At 43.5% G+C, this 23,232-nt stretch overlaps 1 protein-coding gene across 4 annotated transcripts in view; it reads left to right on the forward strand.

The window, feature by feature from the left end:
• Positions 1–1,615: 1,615 nt before the first annotated feature.
• The window catches only part of EIF2AK4 (eukaryotic translation initiation factor 2 alpha kinase 4), a 103,078-nt gene continuing 81,461 nt past the window's right edge, over positions 1,616–23,232 (forward strand). For 2 of the 4 annotated variants that reach the window (XM_025473226.2, XM_025473227.3), the window contains exons 1-3: positions 1,619–1,845; positions 17,172–17,284; positions 21,332–21,434. In XM_025473226.2, the coding sequence (XP_025329011.1) occupies positions 1,702–1,845; positions 17,172–17,284; positions 21,332–21,434 (360 nt within the window). In that variant the 5' untranslated portion in view covers positions 1,619–1,701. Of the gene's footprint in view, positions 1,846–17,171; positions 17,285–21,331; positions 21,435–23,232 lie in introns of all 4 variants that reach the window. The other 2 variants (XM_025473228.3, XR_007407431.1) reach the window with 2 other exon arrangements.

Genomic DNA, 23,232 nt, shown 5'->3' on the forward strand with positions numbered 1-23,232 from the left:
TCCATTTCTTCAATCTATCCACTTCACTCCATCCCATTACCACTAACTTGATTCAGACTACAATCATTTCTTCCCTGGATGACTTTAACAGCTCAAAAAACAGTCACTATCTTCATTCTTAATCCACTTAAAGCCATTTTTCCTATTGCAGCCAGAGTAGTTACTAAATCACAAATATGGTATCACTCCAATCATTAAAATCCTTCACCACACGCCCTGAGCCAAAGGCAGAGGCTCAACCGCTGAACCACCGAGGTGTCCCTAGATCAAGGGGTTTGGTTTTTATGGGCTTGTAGGTGGGGGCTGTTCTAAGCTGATTAACCCTCCCTGCACCTATTACCCAATCAGGCTTTTGTCATCTACCTACCACGTGGGAAAGGTGGAGGGCTCCTTCCAGAGTGGTGTAAAGTCCTTTTTTTTTTTTTTTTTTTTGGTGTAAAATCCTTTTAAGGGTGGTTTCCTTTGAGGGCAGGGGCCCCTTGTCTCTGCTTGCCTTTCTTCCAACCATCCTTCATTAGTAGCTCATAAAGATGCCTGAAGAAAAGACATTTTTCAGTTGAAATTGCATGCTGATAATGGAGACTCTTAAAGGTGGGAGGTAGGGACAAACGGTAGTTGAATCCATCCTTAAGGGGATGAGTTTGGGGGCACAAAGCTGTGGGGACGGGGAGTAAAGGTCACAATCTTTTTTCCTAGTAGTCTTGCGGGTAGTTTCAAGGTTAGACCCTAAGCGACCTGAAAACGCATCAAAGTCTGCCCTTTGAGTTCCCTCTTACTACCTGTGCTGGGGTAAAGAAGTTCCAGGCATTTCGTGAAAACAGCTGGCGTAAATAATTTTGACTGATTTAATTTCCCACGTTCCAGCAGATTTCTTTGCTCTAGCTCTCCTGCAGTAAGTAGGCAAAGCCAGACCACAGCCTCCTTCCTTGCTTCCTCCCTCCAGGCCCAGGTTGTCCCGCCGCCGGAGCCCAGTCAAGGCGCTCAGCTCCGCCTCTGGCCCCGCCCCCGGCGCGGAGCCCCGCCCACGGGCCGGTCTGGAGAGCGGAGTCCTGCCCCGGAGCCCGCCCCCGGCGCGCACGCAGCCCCGCCCCCGGCCCCGCCCCCGGCGCGGAGCCCCGCCCACGGGCCGGTCTGGAGAGCGGAGTCCTGCCCCGGAGCCCGCCCCCGGCGCGCACGCAGCCCCGCCCCCGGCCCCGCCCCCGGCGCGGAGCCCCGCCCACGGGCCGGTCTGGAGAGCGGAGTCCTGCCCCGGAGCCCGCCCCCGGCGCGCACGCAGCCCCGCCCCCGGCCCCGCCCCCGGCGCGGAGCCCCGCCCACGGGCCGGTCTGGAGAGCGGAGTCCTGCCCCGGAGCCCGCCCCCGGCGCGCACGCAGCCCCGCCCCCGGCCCCGCCCCCGGCGCGGAGCCCCGCCCACGGGCCGGTCTGGAGAGCGGAGTCCTGCCCCGGAGCCCGCCCCCGGCGCGCACGCAGCCCCGCCCCCGGCCCCGCCCCCGGCGCGGAGCCCCGCCCACGGGCCGGTCTGGAGAGCGGAGTCCTGCCCCGGAGCCCGCCCCCGGCGCGCACGCAGCCCCGCCCCCGGCCCCGCCCCCGGCGCGGAGCCCCGCCCGCGGGCCGGACTGGAGAGTGAAGCCCTGCCCCCGAGCCCGCCGGGTGCCCACCACCGCCACCGCAAGGCCGCCCGGCCTGGGCCGCCGCGTCGCCATGGCTGGGGGCCGTGGGGCCCCCGGGCGCGGCCGGGACGAGCCTCCGGAGAGCTACCCGCAGCGGCAGGAGCACGAGCTGCAGGCCCTGGAGGCCATCTACGGCGCCGACTTCCAGGACCTGCGGCCGGACGCGCGCAAATCGGTAGGAACGTGGCTGGTCCCCCGCGTGCTGGGTGGTGCGGCCCAGGCTTCCCTCTGCGCGCCTTCCCCCCGGCCAGGCCCGGCCCGGCCTTGCAGACGCCGAGCCAGCCGCACCTTTTGGGATTCCTCAGTCCCTTAGTCCCTCCCGATTCCACCCACGCTTACTTTTTGTCTTTGCACCCGCTGGGCCGGGTCTCCAGAGCTCCGACCTAGGCCGAATTTTCGCACCGCCTTTCTCCAGGCGCGCTCCTCTGCCTTACCTAACACTTCTCATTTCCACTGACACCTCCTGAACGTCCCTGCCTCCTTGGAATCTTGCCCCCTCCACCCCACAGCCCCCGAAAGCCCTTGAGTTTGATACAACAGCGCATCATAGAGATCGATTTTGGCAACTTTGTTCCGGTATCGCTTTGGGGGCGCTTGCACAGATCTTACTGGTCCCCCTATCCGCCCCCCCCCACGCCCTCTCCCCGATTTCAGCTCCTTTCGAGCCGCACCCTCCCTGGTGTTCAGAACTATAAACCGTGTAAACCCCGCGGTGCTCCCCGGGCGTCCTCACTGTTTTCGGGCATGGAGGAACTTTAAGGCACTTACAGGGTGTAGAATACATTCATTTTAGCCATGATGGAGGAGTCCTCTGAGTTTAGACCTTTTAAGTGACATTTGTTTTAAAATATTACTTTCCCTTTTGTCTGGGAGTAAAGGCTCATAAGTTGCTGATACTGGTGGTTTCTCCCTCATCCTTACTAATTATCTCTGAATAATATCATTAAAAGGTAGTATCTTCCTTCATCTGCTTATCATTCCCACATTTAAAAATATCTGCCTTGGGACCCCTGGGTGGCTCAGCGGTTGAGCGTGTGCCTTTGGCTCCGGGCGTGATCCTGGGATCCGGGATCGAGTCCCATATCGGGCTCCTTGCAGGGAGCCTGTTTCTCCCTCTGCCTGTGTTTCTGCCTCTCTCTGTGTCTCTCATGAATAAATAAAATCTAAAAAAAAAAAAAAAAAAAAAACAAAAGAAACTATCTGCCTATATCCAGGATTTCCTTAACAGATAAGGATCTTCTGCAGCTGTCAGAGGTAAAAGTTCTCCCTCAAAGTACTTCTTCCTTCCTTAAATATTTATTGTTCCAGGCTTCAGCCCAGGGCAAAACAGAGCAAACCTCTTGCCCTCAGGGAGATTACTTTTCTAGAGCTTATTATACTACAATAATATGTCTTTCTGGTGATCAGAAAACTTCTGTCTTTCTGAACAGTGAGAACCAGGAAGTAGGCCCATTAAGCAGCTAAAACAGGACAACGTGTACCCATGGACTCAAGGCAAAGTCTGTAAAGACCTCCTTCAGAGCCACTTTTATTGACTTTATACGTGCTTAGCTCTTCTAAGGCCACAGAAAGGAAGAAGGAGCTGCCGTGGGTAGGAATATCACTAATCCCAGAATTTACAGTCGGTGATCTTTCTCAACAAAGATAGAAGATTAACAAAAGCAAACAAAAACTATAAAAAACGGCAGAAGAATTCAAATAGCTGTCTGTGGCTCCCAGCACGCGGGGAGTAGCCTCATCACTTTCATAGGCTTCACAGGCTGCTAACTGCTGGCCATGAAGAATGAATCCGAGTGCGGTTGTTCAACAAGTACTTATTATCACCTGTGTGCCTGTCTTCAGGGAAAGGTTATGCAAGTCCACAGTCCTTTATTCAAAACCCTAGAGACCTGTTGGATTTCAAAATTCAGAAGTGTTCGTGTTCACGTCCATGTGTACATAGCCATACCTTACCTAATACCTCACTTGGTGTGGGGGTGATGGAGGCAGCATCCAGAATTAACCACAATGAAATATGAATGTCCAAATATTCACACTGACTGTAATAATAAAGGCTATGAATAGCCTCCTGTCCGGTCAGGCCAAATTTGCTGATAAATTCAGGCCAGAATTTATTGACCTGAATAAACTTCAGGCTACTTTGACTTCTTTTGGGGAATGTGTTAAAACATAGGTTTCAGTTTGCTCGCCTGTATAATATCATATATAAATATCTAAATGTTTTGGGTGTGAATGCCAATAAATTATTTTACATACTAAAAAAATTTGGACACCCTGAGTTAAAATTTAGTTTACTCTGGAGTTATACATGTATTATTAATTAGCTTGGCTTATTTTCTGTTTCTGCAAAGGGTCTGTTAATGTATAATTTGATACCTATTGCAAAGTTCCCTCCCAAAAGGGGCCCAGACTGCTTCTGTCTCTGGGCCCACATAGTGTATGAGAACCCTTGTTTTTCTACATCTTCACCAACATTGTAAATGGCAGGCTTTTTCATCTTTGCCAGTAGATGGATGTAACACTTGTTCCCCAGGGTGCCTGGGTGGCTCAGTAGTTGAGCATTTGCCTTTGGCTCAGGTCATGATCCTGGGGTCCTGGAATGAGTCCTGCATCAGGCTCCTCGCAGCAACCCTGCTTCTCCCTTTGCCTATGTCTCTGCCTCTCTGTCTCTCATGAATAAATAAATAAAAAAAAAAAAAAAAAAAGGAACACTTGTTCCCATTATATTGTCTATTTTCTACCTCCCCACGCCCCTGTAATCACTGTTGCCAACATGGGGCTTGAATGCACAACCCTGAGGTCAAGAGTAGCCTAGCCTGCTCCACCAATTGAGCCAGCCAGGCGCCCCATGTATTGTCTGTTTTCTTATTCATTTGTCAATTGTTTTTTGTTAAAAAAAAAATAGCAGTATGGATCATATGTTGCAAATGTTTTCCTCTATTTACCCATGTGCAATTTGATGCTTATGTAATTTATGTAATTACAAAAAACTTTTAAGATAGTTAAATGACTGTTTTTTTTTGTTTTATAGTCCCCCCTTATTTTTTCTAGAAAAGATTTCCCTACTCCAGTGTACTAAAAAATGAAGTCTTCAAAGTTTTCTTTTAATTCTTCATGACTTTGTTTTCAAGTGTTCATCAAATAAATACAGAAATAGCTTTTTAAATTTTTAAAAATACTTTATTTATTTATTCATGAGAGACAGAGACAGAGACAAAGGCAGAGGGAGAAGCAGGCTAGGGAGCCTGATGTGGGACTCAATCCCAGCACCCTGGGATCACCCCCTGAGCTGAAGACAGATGCTCAACTGCAGAGCCAGCCAGGCGTCCCCAGAAATAGCTTTTTAGTGAAAGTTCCATCTAAGTATACATCTAGGCTGCCTTCCACCCTCAGCTTATCAGTTAGACTAACACAAATGAGTTTTTTCAGTTTTCCCCCCTACTAATTTGAAACACACCTTTACATTATATGACACCGTGCTAGCTTCATAAGGACAAGGTCCGTGTATTTGTTCATACCTACATGTCCCGTGCCTGGCGAAAAGCGCTCAAGATTTTTCTTTGCGTGAAATAATCCCCAGGTGTATTTGGATCTGTTGTTGACTTTTTTTTTTGACTCTTTATTCTATTGCATTAATCTATTTAAACACTACCACCACATTGCTTTAGTAACGATAGATTTATAACAAGCATTATTTGATACTCATTGTGGTCACCATTTACTGACAACATTTTCCTGACTGGTTTTACTCTAGTTTTTCCATATGAACTTTAGAATCAACTTGCCTGGTTCAAAAACTTATAGTGGCATTCTTAGTTGAATAACGTTACATATATTTAATTTGGAGAGAATTCAGATTCAGTATATTTTCATGTGTGTTCATTTATTTTTTATTTTTATTTTTTAAAGATTTTATTTATTTATTCATGACAGTCACACATAGAGAGAGGCAGAGACATAGAGGGAGAAGCAGGGTCCAAGCAGAGAGCCCGATGTGGGATTCGATCCTAGGTCTCCAGGATTGCACCCTGGGCCAAAGGCAAGGGCTAAACCGCTGCGCCACCCAGGGATCCCTCATTTATTTTTTTTATTGAAGTATAATTGACACACAGTTACATTAGTTTCAAGTGTACAACCTGATTCTCTACTTCTGTGCATTATGCCATGCTCACCACAAGTGTAGCTACCATCTGTTACCATATAACTATTATAATACCATTAACTATATTTCCTAAGCTGTACTTTTTTTTTTTTTTTTTTTTAAGTAGGCTCCATGCTGGGCATGGAGCTCGACCTGGGGCTTGAACCCACGACCCTGAGATCAAGACCTGAGCTGAGGTCAAGAGTCAGGAAGCTTAACCGACTGAGCCACTCAGGCACCCCCTATGCTGTACTTTTGATCCTCTTTTATTCCTGTGTTTCTTCCATAGCTGGAAGCCTGTATCTCCTACTTCCTTTCACTCAGTCTGTCAATCCCCCCCCTTCCCTCCACTCTGCCAACCATCAGTTTATTCTCTGTATTTATTAGTCTCTTACTGTTTTTTTGTTTATTGTGTTGTTTTTTAGATTTCATATATAAGTCAAATCATATGGTTTTTGTCTTTGTACACTTATTTCACTTAGCATAATACCCTCTAGGTCATCCATGTTGTCACAAATGTCAAGATCTCATTCTTTTTTTGTGTCTGAGTAATATTCCATTGTACATATATATTACTTTTTTATCCATTCATCTGTGGATGGACACTTGGGCTGCTTTCATATTTTGGCTACTGTAAATAATGCTGCAATAAACATAGGGGTGCATATATCTTTTCAAATTAGTGTTTTTATTTTCCTTGGGCAAATACCCTGTAGTGAAATTACTGGATCTTATGGCATTTCTATTTTTTGTTTTTTTGAGGAACTTCAAACAATCCTGTTTTCTATAGTGGCTGCACCAGTTTGCATTCCCACCAACAGTGCACAAGAGTTTCCTTTTGGGGACACGTGGGTGACTCAGTTGGTTGAGCATCTCCCTTTGGGTCATGGTCCCAGGGTCTTGGGATTGAGTCCTGCATCAGGCGCCCGGCTCAGCAAGGAGCCTGCCCTCTCTCCTTGCTGATCCCCCCTCATATTCTTTCTTTTTCTCTCTGTGTTAAATAAATAAGTAAGTAAATAAATAAATAAAATCTTTAAGAAAGAAAGCGTTTCCTTTTTGCCACATTCTTGCCAACAGTTGTTATCACTCACCATTTTTATTTTAGACATTCTTACAGGTATGGGGTGATAACTTGTGTTTTTGATTTGCATTTCCCCAATGATTAGTGATGTTGAGCACCTTTTCATGTGTCTGTTGGCCATTTTTCTTTTTCTTTTTAAGTGGGCTTGGGCTAAGTGTGGGGCTTGGACTCACAACTCTGAGACCAAGACCTGAGCTGTGATCAAGAGTTGGATGCTTAACCAACTGATCCACTCAGGCACCCTATCCTTTTATATGTCTTTGGGAAAATGTCTACAGGTTCTCTGCCCATTTTTAATTGAATTATTTGTAGGTTTTTTGGTGTTGAGTTGTATAAGTTCTTTATATATTTCAGATATTAATTCATCTTCTCCCAGTCAGTAGGAGAAGGAAAAAAAAAAACTCTTTTTGTTTTGTTTCATTTTTCACTGTGCAAAAGCTTTTTTTAAAGATTTTATTTTGTTAAGTGATCTCTACCCAGCGTGGGGCTCGAACTCAAAACCCCCAAATCAAGAGTTGCATGCTCCAGCTCCACCAACTGAGCCAAGCAGGTGTCCCTGTGCAAAAGCTTTGTATTTTGATATAATCCCAATAGTTTATTTTTGCCTTTTTTTTTTTTTTTTTTTAAGATTTCATTTTGAGATGCCTGGGTGGCTCAGCAGTTGAGCGTCTGCCTTTGGCTCAGGGTGTGATCCTGGGATCTGGGATCGAGTCCTGCATTGGGCTTCCTGCATGGATCCTGCTTCTCACTTTGCCTGTGTGTGTGTCTCTCATGAATAAATAAATAAAATCTTTTAAAAAGATTTTATTTCTTTGACAGAGAGAGAGCATGTACAAGCAGGGAGAGCAGCAGGCAGAGGGGTAGGGAGGAGACTCCCTGCTGAGCAGGGATCCCGATGCAGGGCTTAATCCCAGGACCCCAAGATCATGACCCAGGCTGAAGGCAGACACTTAATCGATAGAGCCACCCAGGCACTCCTTGTTTTTGTTTCCCTTGACTGAGGAGACATACCTAGAAAAATGTTGCTAAGGCTGATGTCAAAGCAATTACTGTCTGTTTTTCTTCCAAGAGTTTTATGGTTTCACGTGTTACATTTAGGCCTTTAATCTGTTTTCATGTATGTTTAAAGTAGAGCTTTAGGTTATTAAATTATAACATTGCTTAAAAATTCTCTCCAACCTGACAGGCAAATACTTAAGATGAATGAATTTGGTGATTTTTTACAAAGTCAGTACAGAAAATACTCATTTTTAGAAAAGGAAATATGGGGGAAATCAGTGACTAAGGCTTTTTTTTTAAGATTTTTTTTTTAAGGAGTTTATTTATTTATTCATGAGAGAGACAGAGAGAGAGAGAGAGAGAGGCAGAGACACAGGCAGAGGGAGAAGCAGGCTCCATGCAGGAGCCCGACGTGGGACTCGATCCTGGGTCTTCAGGATCATGCCCTGGGCCGAAGGCAGGCGCCAAACCGCTGAGCCACCCAGGGATCCCCTTTTTTTAAGATTTTATTTATTTGATAGCACAAGCCAGGGTCAGGGGCAGAGGGAGAGGGAGAAGCAGACTTACTACTGAGTGGGGAGCCCGATGTGGAGCTCTATCCCAGGACCCTGGAATCATGCCTGAGCTGAGGGCAGACACTCAACTGATTGAGCCACTTAGGCTTCCTCAGTGATTAAGGCATTTAACATAAAACATTTTTTTTTAATTTATTTATGATAGGCACACAGTGAGAGAGAGAGAGGCAGAGACACAGGCAGAGGGAGAAGCAGGCTCCATGCACCGGGAGCCCGATGTGGGATTCGATCCCGGGTCTCCAGGATCGCGCCCTGGGTCAAAGGCAGGCGCCAAACCGCTGCGCCACCCAGGGATCCCGGCATTTAACATAAAATCAGAAAAGACTAATAATGTATAATTTCTCTTACATGGAGAATTTAAAAATATTTAAAAATAAGCCAAGCTCACAGATACAGAGAACAGATTGGTGTTTGCTTAGAGGAAGGAGGGAAGGATGGGTGGACAGTTTGTTGTTGTTGTTGTTGTTGTTGTTGTTGTTGTTTTTAGGTTTAAATAAATCAAATTTTACGGGATCCCTGGGTGGCGCAGCGGTTTGGCGCCTGCCTTTGGCCCAGGGCGCGATCCTGGAGACCCGGGATCGAATCCCACATCGGGCTCCCGGTGCATGGAGCCTGCTTCTCCCTCTGCCTATGTCTCTGCCTCTCTCTCTCTCTCTCTCTCTCTCTCTGTGACTATCACAAATAAATAAAAATTAAAAAAAAATAAATAAATAAGTCAAATTTTAAAAACACATAAAATATAGAACATTATCTAATTTCCTTTTTCTGAGCTTTTACTATCATCTTTTTTACTTTTGACATCTTTACAGACTTAAAACCAGAAACTTACCCTGATTATCTTGCTTGACATGTTACTTTATTTCTAGATTTGTTCTGTTTTCCCACAGACTAATTTCTTTTCACTTTACAGAATATGAGATCTACAGCCTGTGAGAAAGAGGCTGCATTGAGTCAAGTCTGGCCATCACAATTTAAGGAGGAAAATATTAACAGAATCCTAGGTAACAGTTCTAGGCCAAACACCTGAAAGTGGTTTGAATCACATTAACTTTTTATATATATAATTGTAATAAAAACATAGCACTAAATTTATCATCTTAACCATTCCTCAGTATACAGTTTACAGTGTTAAGCACTTTTATGTTGTTGTGCAACAGAAAACTGTTAATAGTTTTAATTGATTTCCCAAACCTTGTTCTCATCTGCTGCTTATTTTGTAATCTAGTGAAATTTAATCATGGACTGCCATTAACCCTCATGCTTCAGCTTTGAAACCAAAAGGTTTGCTACTTTATGGCATCACTAACGAAATTTTCATTTTTTTTTTTAAAGATTTTATTTATTCATGAAAGACAGAAAAAGTGGCCAGAGACATAGGCAGAGGGAGAAGCAGGCTCCCCTCGGAGAGCCTGATACAGGACTTGATCCCAGGACCCCGGGACCATAACCTGAGCTGAAGGCAGACTGCTCAACCACTGACCCAAGCCCCCCCAAAATTCTCAATTTTTAAGAGTCCTTATTTTTTACTCTAGTACTTTTAACAGTGAGACACATTCTTAAACCAGTTTATTTCATTGGGCCTGAGTATTATGAAGTGTCCAGAGAAAAGCAGCTTCAGACTGACCAGTAGGGATATCTGACAGCTGCTGGGGTCTTCCCTGGGAGGTGTGCATTGTGCTGGGAAGAGGTCCTCAAGTCAGCCTTCCAATCCTTTGAGGTATTTTAAGATTCTTGGGTTTTGTTTCTTGAAGATTCAGCGAATGTTTGTGTTGTTTCAATGAGTCCAAATGAGCATTACCTCTCTTACTTTTTAAAATTGAGTTTACATCACCTTTTCTCTTTTGTGTTATGTTTGAGGAGGAGTTTGGCTATTTTATAACAGTCCAAGAGAGTATCCAGCTTCATGATCCCAAGAAGAAGTACATATAGTTCATATCTTATTGTAGTAATCTATGACCCTCTCATCATTCTTTTTTTTTTTTAATATTTTATTTATTCATGAGAGACACAGAGAGGGAGTCAGAGACACAGGCAGAGGGAGAAGCAGGCTCCCTGTGGGGAGCCTGATGTGGGATTTGATCCTAGGACCCCAGGATCACAACCTGAGCCAAAGGCAGACACTCAACCACTGAGCCACCAAGCATCCTTCCTCACCATTCTTTTTATGCTGCTTTCATATCACTTGCATTTCAGACTTCAAAAAAAATTTTTTTAATGTATATTTTATAGTTTGTGTATTTTGTATCTGATACATTCTGCATTGTGTTTTCGTCTCCTTTAGTGATCTCAAAATGTCTTGGTTATGCCCTACTTTGTATGTACTTGCCTGTAGATAGGTATTCCAGGAACTAATTATTTCCTTTTACAGATTAAGTCAGAGAATTTTATCAATACTGTTCTAATGACCATTTGTCTTCTGAACACATGAAGGAGGCCCTACCCACTCCACTCCCCAGCACATCCTACCTGTTGACATCATTTTGAGTCAGGTCCTGTTCAACGTCAGGGTTCCTTGAGTGCCCTAATGTGAACTAATGCATGATATCCTACACATGGCTTCCATTAAAGCCTCTTGTTGAGAAGCCCCTCAGTTTGCTCAAGGAAAGCCTGGCAAATATTCTACTCTTATCCCTAAAGTCACTATTTCTTGAGTGTTCTTTTTTTTCCCCAGTGTGCCTATATTAAGTTTGTATTAAGTTAGTATTAAGTTTGGCTACGTATTATAGGAGACTTAACAACAGGAGAGCCTGGGGTGGCTCAGTGGTTGAGCATCTGCCTTCTGCTCAGGGTGTGATCCCAGGAACTGGGATCGAGTCCCACATCGGGCTCTGTGCATGGAGCCTGCTTCTCCTTCTGCCTGTGTCTCTGCCTCTCTCTCTGTGTCTCTCATGAATAAATAAATAAAATCTTTAAATAAATAAATTAAGAAAATAAAAGAAACCCATAGAACAATTGAAAAAAAAAAGACAACAGAGTTCATTTTTTCTGCATGCAAAAGTCTGGGGTATAGGGCTTTTGCTATATTGCTCTTCCACCATCCTCAGTGTGCCCTTTATGGTCCAATGTGGCTACCTGAACTCCAACTTTATATCTGCATTCCAGGCAACAGGAAGGAGAAAGGGATGAAGAAGTTGTGTTAGTTCTTTCATCTTTTTTATTCATTTATGAGAGAGAGAGAGTGTGTGTGCTTGCAAGAGTAAGCAGGGGGTAGGGAGAGGGACAATCAGACTCCATCCATGCTGGGCATGGAGCCTGACGCAGGGCTCCATCCTATGACCCCGAGATCACGATCTGAGCTGAAATCAAGAGTCAGATGCTCAATCGACTGTGTCACCCAGGTGCCCCTAGTACTTTAATCTTATTAGCCAGGAATTAACTCACTGGCCACAGTCACCTGCAAAGGTATTATATCCAGCTAAAAAATCAGGGGTTCCGTTGCCAAGAAGTAAGGGGAGAATGGATATTGGGGGAATAATTAATAGTCTGCTGAGAAATATCCTGAAGTTTATACACTATGGAGAAAAATATCATTCTGGTCCAGTTAAATTGTCAGCCAAAAATAAAGGCCTTGAAAGTAGCAGACACCTAGTTCTTCAGAGTGCTGTTCTTTGAGTTGCTTTCACTTCATACTCAGATCCAGACAAGTTGTTAGGTTCTTTTTTTTTTTTTTTTTAAGATTTTATTTATTTATTCATGAGCAACACAGAGAGACCGAGAGAGAGGCAGAGACACAAGCAGGCTCCATGCAGGGAGCCCGACGTGGGACTCGATCCCGGATCTCCAGGATCACGCCCCGGGCTGCAGGTGGCACCAAACCGCTGCGCTACCGGGGCTGCCCAGTTGTTAGGTTCTTGTCATTCCTCAGAGGCCTTGACTTTGTTCCTTCTTCCAAGTTACCATCACTGGGCTTATGCATCTCTTAAAGCTGCAACATTTATGCATCCAGGAATCTCTTCACTTTGCTTCAAAACTCCTTTCCTCGAAGGTTCTTTTGGTATGACCTGGGCTTGTTACTATTGTCACTTCTGCCCTGCTAGTGTTGATATGTTGTGGAAATAACTGGAATGCTAGACCTACACGGTTTTACATGGCTGGTCCAGCCCAGGAGTGGTGGCAGGCTGCTTACTACTTCTTTATTTTTTTTTTTAAAGATTTTATTTTATTTATTCATGAGAGACACAGAGAGAGAGGCAGAGACATAGGCAGAGGGAGAAGCAGGCTCCATGAAGGGAGCCTGATGTGGGACTCGATCCCAGGACTCCAGGATCACGACCTGAGCCAAAGCCGGATGCTTAACCACTGAGCCACCCAGGTGTCCCTTACTACTTCTTTAGACTCCAGTGTTCTGCTTACTGACGTTCCCCCTCATGGTCTCCAGACTGGCCTAGAGGCCTTCCCTGAGGCTTGTCAGCAATCCTTAACTGGATTCATTGTGTTTTATTAAGCATTCTCTTTAGTACAGAATATATTCAAAATATGTAATCCTCCAATAGGCCTCTTTTTTCTGAAGCTTGATCCTGTTCCCATGACTCTGGACATATAGTGAAGGGCTTTCTGTACCATTTCCCGTGAGAGCTGCTTACCTTCAGATGCGCTTTGCACTTCCCACATAAGGACAAAAGGGAATGTTAAACCAGATTTGCTGTCTTGCCACTGCAGGGATAACTCATTTCGTGTGGTGTATGTTATCTGTTACAAGTTCATTTCCATCCTGGGCCCAGGAAAGACCTATGCTTTGGTTTATATTCGTGGTTTCTACTTACATGGCTTGCTGATAATTTTAGGTCTACTTACATTTACATAATTCTTGCTCCTTGCAGCTATAGAGGACTGCTTTAACTTTGTTGCTTCAAAAACAAAAGATCTGCTATTAATTCCTGGGTGGTGTGCTTGCATTGTAACAGTTTGACTTAATCTTTTTCACATTGGGCTTATCTGGTCTTTAGGATTTTACTTGAAGAAAACCATCCGTATGGCGTTTCTCCTTATTTTCTTACCTTCTTCTTCCTTTTGCCTCTTTTAAACTCTCAGTCATTGTGGATTTTTTTTTTTTTTTAAGTTTTATTTATTCATGAGAGACAGAGACACAGGCAGAGGGAGAGGTAGGCTCCTGAATGGGAGCCCGATGTGGGACTTGATCCTGGGACCCTGGGATCACTCCCTGGGCCGAAGGCAGACACTCAGCCACTGAGCCACCCAGGCGCCCCTCATTGTGGATTTAGAACGGTATTCTCATTGTGTTTTTTTTTCTTTTAAGATTTATTTATTAGAGAGAGAGAGAAAGAGCATGAACGCCTGTGTACATGGGGAGGGGCAGAAAGAGGCAGAGAAATTTCTCAAGCATATTCTCTGCAGGGCTGTATCCCAGGACCCTGAGATCATGACCTGAGCTGAAATCAAGAATTGGTCACTCAATCCACTGAGCCACCCAGGTGCCCCATCATTGGTTGTTGTGAAAAAAAGTTTTCGCTGGTGGGCAATCAAGTGAGAAAATGAAAGGCAGAATAATTTATAAGTGAAGGTGTATTAGTATAAGATAAATTTTTTAAAGATTTTATTTATTTATGAGAGACACACACAGAGAGGCAGAGACATAAGCAGGGGGAGAAGCAGGATCCCTGCAGGGAGCCTGATGTGGGACTTGATCCCAGGACCCTGGGATCAGGACCTGAGCCAAAGGCAGATGCTCAACCACTGAGCCACCCCGGTGCCCCTCTTTGAACCTCTTTACATGCTCTTCCCTCCTCTGGAATGCTCTGTCTCTCTGGCTTGTCTCAGCTTAAGCACAGTGTATGCAGATAGGTCTTCCCGATGACCAAGTCCAAGTATGTTCCCTCACCCCCACTGCCACTCATTCTCTAATGAGGGAGATAGGACTTGATTTTTGTCCTCTTAGAGTCTCTGGCCAGGTCTGAGAATTAAAGTGACACAGGGAGAATAGCATACAGATTTTTACCTGCACATTGGAAACCCCATAGGGAAATGAAGACCCAAAGAAATGGCCAGGCCTAACTGTTTACATGGTGTGTTGAACAAAAAGAAGCAATTGTTGAAAAGTAGCTAACATATGGGGAGGCTGAGGGAAAGGTAAAGGTTATTATACCAAGTTCTGTTTGTACAGAATTGTCTTGGCCTCGATGTTCTGTCTTTGATGAAAAGATTCTTTTGTTCATTCCAGTGTAGGAGTGCATCTTTCACATGGGTGTTTTATGTCCTGTTTTCAAGAAGGAAAGAGGAGGTCAGAAGGCCCTTTTTGCACCTTGTATTTTCAAGTACTCTTAACTCAAAATAATCCTTATAACAAAGTGGCATATTTTGCTGCGGCCAGTTCCATTACCCTTTGAGGCCGTCATGTCTTCTCTTTAGTAGCACTTTTTCTTTCTTTCTTTCTTTCTTTCTTTCTTTCTTTCTTTCTTTCTTTCTTTCTTTCTTTTCTTTTCTTTCTTTCTTTCTTTCTTTCTTTCTTTCTTTCTTTCTCTTTCTTTCTTTCTTTCTTTCTTTCTTTCTTTCTTTCTTTCTTTCTTTCTTTCTTTCTCTTTCTTGATTCTATTTATTTATTTGACAGAGAGAGACAGAGGACACACAAGCAGGGGGGGTGGCAGGCAGAGGGAGAGGGAAAAGCAGGCTCCCTGCCCAGCAAGAAGACTGACGCGGGGCTTGATCTCAGGACCAACCCGGGACCCTGGGATCATGACATGAGCCACTCAACTGACCAAGCCACTCAGGCGCACTTAGTAGCACTTTTTGAACTCAAACTTATGTGTTTATTGTTTGGACTGGAAGTTCCATGGCAGCTGGAACCACGTCTATTTTCTCACTTCACTGTGCTCACAGTTCCTGACAGCCCTGGGCCGTCACTGTGGGTATGAGGCATAAGCGTGAATGAGTGTGTGGAAGGCCTCTTGCTCATGGGACGTTTAACCACGTGCACAGAATTGTGCTTTCCTGGGGCCTTACCACGCTGCTTTGAGCAAGCATTAGGGTAAAGCCACTTGAAGACCGAGCTGATGTATTTTATATACATTGTTGATGAGAATTTTGTTTTTTGTATAATTCAGGGTACTGTGTGTTGTAAATATCTGTTAGAATTTAGTATTGCTCAGTATTTTTTTTTTTGCCACTAAAAAACTTTTTTAAAGATTTATTTACTTATTCATGAGAGACACAGAGAGAACGGCAGACACAGGCAGAGGGAGAAGCAGGCTTCCTGTGGGGAGCCTGATGTAGGACTCAATCCCAGGACCCCAGGATCACAACCTGAGAATTTTTGTCTTTTCCTTTTATGTGAAATGTAAAATAGTGTCACATTTCCCTTTTGGCTACCTGGATGTTCTAAGACAAAGTCAAGGCTCAGTCACAGCAGCTCAGGATGGGCACTCACTCAACAATGGAGTGGCTGATGAGGAAAACACAGGTTTGGGAGTCAAAGTTGGATCTGTGGGCAAGAAACTGAAACTTTTTTTTTTTTAAGATTATATTTATTTATTTGAGAGAGAGCGAGAGCGTGCGCAAGAGTGCACGAGCAGGGGGAGGGGCAGAGACAGAGGGAGAGGGAGAAGCAGGCTCCACGCTAAGCAGGGAGCCCGATGCTCCCAGGACTCTGGGATCATGACCAGAACCGAAGGCAGACACTTAACTGACTGAGCCACCCAGATGCCCCAAAACTGAAACTTTCTGAGCTTGAACTACTTTATCTGTAAAATAGCCACAGTACCCACCCTTGCAGAGCTGGTAAAATGCCTGGACCATGAGAGTAAATACTTCTCTCAGCCTCCCTTCTCTCATGATGTATAATATAGATTATAATATAAACTGTCTCAAGCCCCTTTTGGAAAAAGCATATTTGATAAATTGAAGAACAATAAATGGGGTATTTAATGTTTGGTGAAAAGCAGTTGAGTGAGAGCATATCCATATTTAGAAGAGGCATTAGATTTCCATGTTAAGGCTTTCACTTGTCATTGTCTCAGCATTCAAATTTCAACTGAAGTTTCCCCTGCTTAAAAGGCCCCTGACCCACCTGTCTGAAAATCTCCCTCAATGCTCTGTCCCATTACTCTGCCTGATTTTTTTTTTTTTTTACAGCACTCATTATGGAGAATATTCACTTTTCTTCTCATGCGTATTGGCTCGTTGGGCCCATGTCTGTCCAAATTGACCCCTGTACTCCTAGCCTCTAGAAGGGTACCTATGCATAATCATGTGATATGTACTCTGTAATGTGTGAATGAATAGAAGCCCGTGGAAGGCGTTGCTTTACTCCTTAGATAACTTTGAAAAAGAAAATGCAGTCTCTGTGGTGCAGGTTTTGTTTTTAAACTGTGCTTTAGGAGAAGACCAAATACCTGTATAAAAATGAAATTACATGTAATATTTAAAAAGTAGAACATTCAAGCTAAGATGCTGTTTATCTTATTTATTTATTTATTTATTATTAATTAATTAATTTATTTATTTATTCATTCATTCATTCATGAGAGACACAGAGAGAGAGAGAGGCAGAGACACAGGCAGAGGGAGAAGCAGGCTCCCTGCAGGAAGCCCAATGCGGGACTTGATCCTGGGACTCCAGGATCCCGCCTTGAGCCAAAGGCAGACAGATGCTCAACTGCTGAGCCACCCAGGAGTCCCTGCTCTTTATACTAATTACTAATAATTGGATCTTCAGCCAAGAAAAGGAAAAAGATTTTCTTCTGTTCTTCTAGGTCAACGAGCCCCCTGAAATCAACTTAGTTCTGTACCCTCAGGGCCTAACTGGTGAAGAAGTATACGTGCAAGTGGATTTGAGGGTTAAATGCCCACCAACCTACCCAGATGTGTGAGTACATTTATAAATACCTCCCATGTGATAGCACTTCTCTGTTTTGACAATATAGAAACAGATTGACATTAATGGTATTTTCTCTTTCCTGCCTCCATTCCACTTAAAATTTCATTTCCTATAACCTGTATTTCATTGAAACTACATCAACAGTAGGCATTTTCATGAATCTGTCTCATGTTAAGTCTGCTTATAGTTATAAAATAGTCACTTCAGATACTGATATTTACTCCATGACTAATTGTTTGCGTTCTCTAATGTGCTAATTTATGTTTAATTCCTCCTAAATTGGGAAGAGGAACAGTCTTAGAAGAAAAGGATAAAGGCATGAGGACTAGTAGAGTCCTTGTATTCTTAGTTGTGTCTTACTATTTTTTCTAGGGGGTGGGAGGGGCAGAAGGAGAGAATCCTTAAGGAGACTCCCCACCCAGTATAGAGCCTGACTTGGGGCTCAATCTCACAACCCTGAGATCAAGACCTGAACTGAGATCAAGACTTAATCGACTGAGCCACCCAGGTGCCCTTGTATACTTAGTGTTAAGCTATGGTTGGCATTAAGACTCAAAGTAGCTTTTTGGTGCTAATGGGAGTTTTATTTCCTAGAGGAAAAAGGAGATTTGAGTTACACTATTACCAGGGGCACTGCTGATGGGTCTCCATTGTGCAGGGCTGGCCCATGATGCATGGTGTGTGGCATCCCTAGCCCTAGCCAGTGATGTTAGGAGTGCTCTCCAAACTGAAACAACCATAAAACCCCACATATTTTCATATTCCCCCTTAAAGTGTACTGCCTCTGGATAAGAACCACTGGGAGAACAAAAGCATTGGCATTCAGTAGTCAAGTATTGTCTTTTTTTTTTTTTTAATTTTTAAGATTTTATTTATTTATTCATGAGAGACACAGAGAGAGAGAGAGAGAGAGAGGCAGAGAATACAGGCAGAGAGAAGTAGGCTCCATGCAAAGAGCCTGATGTGGGACTCGATCCTAGGTCTCCAGGATCACACCCCTGGCTGACGGTGGCGCTAAACCGCTAAGCCACCGGGACTGCTCAAGTATTGTCTTTTTTTTCTTTTTTCAAGTATTGTCTTTTCGAAGTATATGTATATCCCATGTAATCTTTCCTCAGACATTCCACGTGGAAAGGCAGATGGGCTTGAATGATACTTTGTCATTTGAGCTAATTGTGCAGGGAACCAGCAAAGAAAAGTGGCAAATAAAAGGAAGCTGTGCCTTATAGAGTGGGTGGGAAATCTATGGAATTTGTTATCCTTTTTTTTTAAGTATTATTTATTTATTTATTTATTCATGACAGAGAGAGAGAGAGAGGCAGAGACACAGGCAGAGGGAGAAGCAGGCTCCATGCAGGGAGCCTGACATAGGACTGGATCCCGGGTCTCCAGGATCACACCCTGGGCTGAAGGCGGCGCTAAACCGCTGAGCCACCTGGGCTGCCCTGGAATTTGTTATCCTAACAGCTGATAAAGAAGATGAAAATACAGATTGGCAAGATGAGTTTCTTTTTTTTTTTTAATTACAAAAAATTATATATATTTATTTGAGAGAGAGCACAAGTTGGGTGAAGGGCAGAGGGAGAATCAGACTCTCCGCTGGACAAGGAGCCCGATGAGATGTGGGGGCTCGATCCCAGGACTCTGGGATCATGACCTGAGCCAAAGGCAGATGCTTAACTGACTAACCCATCCAGGTGCCCCTTAAGATGAGTTTCTTGAATTTAGTGACCCTCCTTTGCCTCTAACACTGTGCTTAGAATAGATGTAGTAGGTATTGAGTATTTAATTAATGAATTGGTTAAAGGGTAATTAAATTTATGGAAGAAAAATAAGGCAGCACCTCTTTAGGTTTTATTCCCCCCGCCCCCCCCCAAATAGATGGTATCTATCCTGACAGCTGGAGGTCTAGCAATTCAATCAAGTTTTGACACAAACTAGCCATTGTTACTGCAGATCTCCTGGGTTAAGGGCTCATTTCCACAAAATTTCAAATGCCAGTTGCACATACCAGTATTTTTGATCACCTGGCCAAGAATATGTGGGCTCCTGCAACCCCCTCCTCAGGTTTGATCGTGTGTTAAAATAGCTTCTAGAACTCAGGAAGGCACTTTACTTAAAATTACCAGCTTACTATAAAGGTAAACAAAGGACCAGCCAAATAAAGAGCTGCGAAGGGAAGGAATGTGGTAAGAGGGGTGGAGTTTCTCTGCCCTCCACGTTGACAGGTAACCCCTGGGGGCACAGTCATCCCTGGTTGTAAACCACTTTGCTGGAGGACCATTCTGATAAACCTTGATGTGTCCAATTGATAAAAATATTATAGGATGATTAAAAAAAAAACATGGAAATTATTGTAAAAAGCTACAAAGTAGACATTATAATATCAGCGTATAAAATTATAAATTTTGTGACAATGGCATATAGAGAAAGCTGGACAGTTTTTAGTTTAATTAGTATTTATTATAGGTGGATTTTTCATCATTCTGTTAATCTTGCTATATAATGACTACTAAATTAAAAATAAATTACGTAAGCTTGACTTGGAGGAGCATTCTTATTCTTTGAGATGACATGGTACAGGAAAACTTTCTTTTTCTGCAAAATAGTCCTTAATGCCTCTGAGAGTCCTGGGTTAGATGGACCATACACAGACTCAGGGCTGTATGGCATTTTTGTTATTTTTCTCATATATATAAATTTCTTTCTGTCAGATTTCCATCTATCCAAGTAGATCATGATTGCAGTAATCTACCACACCAAAGCATTGAGAGAATGTAGAGATGAGAATCATGAAGCCTTTTTGAAGTTAAAAATACCATCAGTTACTCAGAAATGCTTGGTAGGAAGTAGAGTCCTCATCTCTTCGGTAAAATTAAATGAAGCCTATTTGATGAATTGTTACTGGATATCTGTTGATTGGGAATCAAGGGGAACCTGAGGAGTGGCTGTGTACTTTGAATAGAGTGTTGAATGTCTGTTATGCTGGGCAGGGAGAACAGGAGCGTTCTCCGCATCTCTGTAATAGCAGAGTGTGCAGAGCACACCCAGGTAGATTCAGATATGAGTAAATGAGCAAGCATTTCCACCTCATTGACATCAGAAGGAGTGATGTGACACGGCACATGGTAGGAATGCTTGATGGATCACCGAGACTTCATTGTTTTTCTTTTCTTTAATATTTTATTTTATTTTATTTTATTTTTTTTTAAATTTTTATTTATTTATGATAGTCACACACACAGAGAGAGAGAGAGAGAGAGGCAGAGACATAGGCAGAGGGAGAAGCAGGCTCCATGCACCGGGAGCCCGACGTGGGATTCGATTCCCGGTCTCCAGGATCACGCCCTGGGCCAAAGGCAGGCGCCAAACCGCTGCGCCACCCAGGGATCCCTTTATTTTATTTTTTAAGATTTTATTTATTTATTCATGAGAGACCCAGAGAGAAAGGCAGAGACACAGGCAGAGGGAGAAGCAGGCTCCATGCAGGGAGCCCGATGCAGGGCTCCATCCCAGGACCCTGGGATCACAACCTGAGCCGAAGGCAGACGCTCAACCAATGAGCCACCCAGGTGCCCTATGGTTTTATTTTTAAGTAATCTCTATACCCGGAATGGGGTTGGAACCCACAACCCTGAGGAGAAGAAGAGTCACATGCCCTACTGACTGAGCTACCCTGGTGCCCCATCTGAGGCTTCACCAGGCCTGGTTGTACTTGTCTTGCTTTATGCTGGAGCACACAAGTAAGCCCAGGGTACTTGGACTGTAAGAGCTGGGTTAATTGTTGTGGGGCAAGCTGGGATCAGCCTAGTAAGTCTGGTAATTCTCCCCTATGGGCCACAGGTGACTCCCACATCAAGCACTGTGTCCACAGAGTTGCTGGGATACAGTTGCAGTCCTTTGAGATGAAGGAAGATTTTGTTGGGGCATAGTGGCCTATATGAAATCCCTGTGCTCATTGCTTGGATCTAGCAAATATTAATGCAAAGAGGTCATACTTTTTGGAGTAACTCTTTTTTTCTCTTTCTTTTCCAGAGTCCCTGAAATAGAGTTAAAGAATGCCAAAGGTCTATCAAATGAAAGTGTTCATTTGTTAAAATCCCACCTAGAGAAAGTGGCCAAAAAACATTGTGGAGAGGTAAGATACATTCAACTGGAGTTGTAAGAGGATGGTAGAAATCTCATCCCAGTCACCAGTGTTTGCCTTTCTGCTTTTTGTTAGGCTTGGAGGCTTTTCTGTGGCAGCTCAAACCCAATTTTGACTAGAATGGTTTGTTTCCTATTGATGTGTACAAAGGAGAACATTGTTAATGTACAGTTTTTATGAATGATGCATTGTAGAGTATCTATGGATGGTACCTTGGTTCTTCAGAATTTTTCTGAGAAGAGTCCATGTGAGTCCATTAAATAAATAAAAATCTTAAAAAAAAAAAAAGGCAGGTGAACCTGGCCGTATGTTGGCACACTTTGGACTGGACATCCAAACCTGATTTTTTTTTTAAAGATTATTTATTAATTCTTGAGAGATGCAGAGGGAAAGGCAGAGACATTGGCAGTGAGAGAAATAGTTTCCCTGTGGGGAGCCTGATGTGGGACTGGATCACAGAACTCTAGGATTACGACCTGAGCTGAAGGCAGATGCTCAACCACTGAGCCACCCAGGTGCTCCCCTCGCATTCTCTCTTAAAAAGAAGAAGAAAAAAGTTGTTGTAAACATTTACCTATAGGTTTTTATGTGAGCATAATTTTTCCTTTTTCTGGGTTAAATGCCCAGGAGTGCAAGTTTCGATATATGAAAGCTGCATTTCAATTTTGTAAGCAGCTGTCAAAGTTTTCCAGATTGGCTGTACCACCTTACATTCCCACCAGCAATATGTGAGTGATGCGAGTTCTCTGCATCCTTGCCAGCGTTTGGTGTTATCACTTTTTTATTTCAGCTGTGTTCTAATAGGTGTTGTGATGGTTGATTTTATTTGTCAACCTCGCTAGACCACGGTACCCAGATATTTGGACAAACATTGTTCTAGATGTTTCTCTGAAGGTATTTTTTAGATGAGGTTAACATTTATTTATTTAAAAAAATTTTTTTGAGGTTAACATTTTATTTATTTAAAAGATTATTTATTTATGCAGAGAGCCTGACGTGGGACTCGATCCAGGGTCTCCAGGATCACGCCCTAGGCTGCAGGCGACGCTAAACTGCTGTGCCACCAGGGCTGCCCGAGGTTAACATTTTAATCAGTAGACTTTGAGTTAAGTAAATTACCCTCCGTAATATGGATGGGCCTCATCCAATTGCTTGAGGGCTTTAACTGAAAAAGACTGGCTTTTCTGGAAGCAGGTCAGATCATACCTGCTGGGTCTCCTGCCTGTTGCTACCCCACAACAGATTTTGGACTTTTCAGCCTCTATAATAATTAATACTAATAATATTAATAATATAATAATTGCATAAGTCAATTTCTTAAAATCAGTCTCTTGCTGTACACACCTGTGTGCACGTGTACACACACACATACACACACAGACACCCCATACTATTGGTTCTGCTTCTTTGGAAAATGCTGGCTAATACAGATATGTATCGTGAGGTGATAGTGGAATGTCTGTTATAAATAAATAGGTCAGGAGAAGCTTCTGATGAAGTCACATTTGAGTAGAGCACTGAGAGGAGCAGGACAAACAGCTGTATAGACATATAGGGAGAGAGGAATGAGAGCCAGTTTGGATAGTAGTTCTTATTTTCATCTAGTCTTTGTTCAGAAAATGCTAGTAATTTAAATTGATTGGCAAAAGAAAAACTCTCCACTGCTTGGCTCCTGTCCCCTTTCTGGTGTACAAGTGGTTTCTCTTTGATACAATAGAAACTGCCTACTTTCCCCAGCTTTTCTTAAAAGAGCTTTTCTTTTCATTTCTTTATTTTTTTTAACACTTTA

The sequence above is a fragment of the Canis lupus genome, chromosome 30 (genome assembly GCF_003254725.2).
Source record: "Canis lupus dingo isolate Sandy chromosome 30, ASM325472v2, whole genome shotgun sequence".
Taxonomy (NCBI): domain Eukaryota; kingdom Metazoa; phylum Chordata; class Mammalia; order Carnivora; family Canidae; genus Canis; species Canis lupus.